Source organism: Octopus bimaculoides, chromosome 25, assembly GCF_001194135.2.
Source record: "Octopus bimaculoides isolate UCB-OBI-ISO-001 chromosome 25, ASM119413v2, whole genome shotgun sequence".
Lineage (NCBI taxonomy): Eukaryota > Metazoa > Mollusca > Cephalopoda > Octopoda > Octopodidae > Octopus > Octopus bimaculoides.
The window spans coordinates 20,746,372-20,747,835 of NC_069005.1; the positions used below are offsets into that span (position 1 = coordinate 20,746,372).

Genomic DNA, 1,464 nt, shown 5'->3' on the forward strand with positions numbered 1-1,464 from the left:
TAATAATAATAATAATAATAATTAATAATAATAATAATAATAATTAATAATAATAATAATAATAATTAATAATAATAATAATAATAATAATTAATAATAATAATAATAATAATAATAATAATAATAATAAATAATTAATAATAATAATAATAATAATAATAATAATAATAATAAATAATTGATAATAATAATAATAATAATAATAATAATAATAATAAGAAGAAGAAGAACAACAACAACAACAACAACAACAAAAACAATAATAATAATGTTGTCATGGAATTTACCTCGAATATATATCTCCGACACAGTTTCAGGTTTCTCTTTAACCTCCATTTCAATCTGGATATGAGGCTTAAAATATTCATATCCTTCTCTTAAGATGAATGTTTTGGGTGGTGCCTCACCATTGTCTGGAAACAGAGAGTTATTCATAAGTATAGCTCACTAAAAGGAATCTCTATGAAGTTGTTAAACTGGCTAGAGATAGCAGCCAAATCTTCCTCAGAACAAATACTCTACTGCCTTTGCACATCAGATATTGTATTCTTAGATACTCTATGTCTGTGAAAGAAAAATTGCTTTGACCATGGATCTTCTCAAACAGGTCAAGCCTAAAGCTAAACAATAGCAAGAACACTACAACAACCCACATCGACAATGTAGCCTTTACATGATCACTTGACCTGCTAGATATAACAGCCAAATTTCTCCCTGCTGTTATTTTACATATATTTTACTATGGCCATGTGGTTAAGAAGTCTGTTTCACAACTACACATTGTAAAGTTCAATCCTCCAGTGCAGCACCTTGCGTAAGAATGTTCTTCTGTAGCTTGCAGTTGATTAAATCTTTGTGAGTGAAATTTAGCTTATCGTTGTTCCTCCTATTCCTGATGGCATATTCAGTGATGTTTCTGTAGCAATTTCAGTACTGAAGGCAGTTTCTAGCCTCCAGCTCCATCCCTGCTCCCTTTCTTAACAGGGCCTGGGATCAACTCCATCAGATATCAACTCAGGATTTTGAAGTGATGTAGAAATCCATGACTCTGGATAATATCTCATTCCATGTACTGTCAACTGCGGACAGGATGGTCATATATGGTATGTTAGAGCCTGGTGAGCCTGGGATTCATAAATAGCAGGGTTGTTATGGCCAGTAGTAATGAGTAAAGTCACTAATAGACAGAACTGTATTGAATCCTTTAGGAAGGACTGTACATATTTTATTGGGGTAAACATCATAGATCCACTGGATCAGGGCTGACCTGGGGTGAAACAACAACAAAAACAATAGCAGTAAGAACAACAATGATGACCACCACAACACAATCTGTGCAACATTAAGGCAATTCACAATCCTGAACAAAACAATTATATATATATATATATATATAGTTATGTGGAGAGTGGAGAAACAAACACAAGAAGAAGCAAGTCAACCGGGCTATATATATATATATAT

General features: G+C 32.0%; 1 protein-coding gene across 4 annotated transcripts in view; it reads right to left on the reverse strand.

Annotated features, from left to right (window-relative positions):
* Window positions 1-1,464, reverse strand: part of LOC106875168 (leucine-rich repeat-containing protein 71) — a 53,274-nt gene that overhangs the window by 42,985 nt on the left and 8,825 nt on the right. For all 4 annotated transcript variants that reach the window (XR_008266759.1, XM_052976694.1, XM_052976693.1 and 1 more), the window contains exon 4: window positions 288-413. Coding sequence is in view for 3 of the 4 variants with exons in the window: in XM_052976694.1 (XP_052832654.1) it covers window positions 288-413 (126 nt within the window). In the remaining variant the exon portion in view is untranslated. The remainder of the gene's footprint in view (window positions 1-287; window positions 414-1,464) is intronic.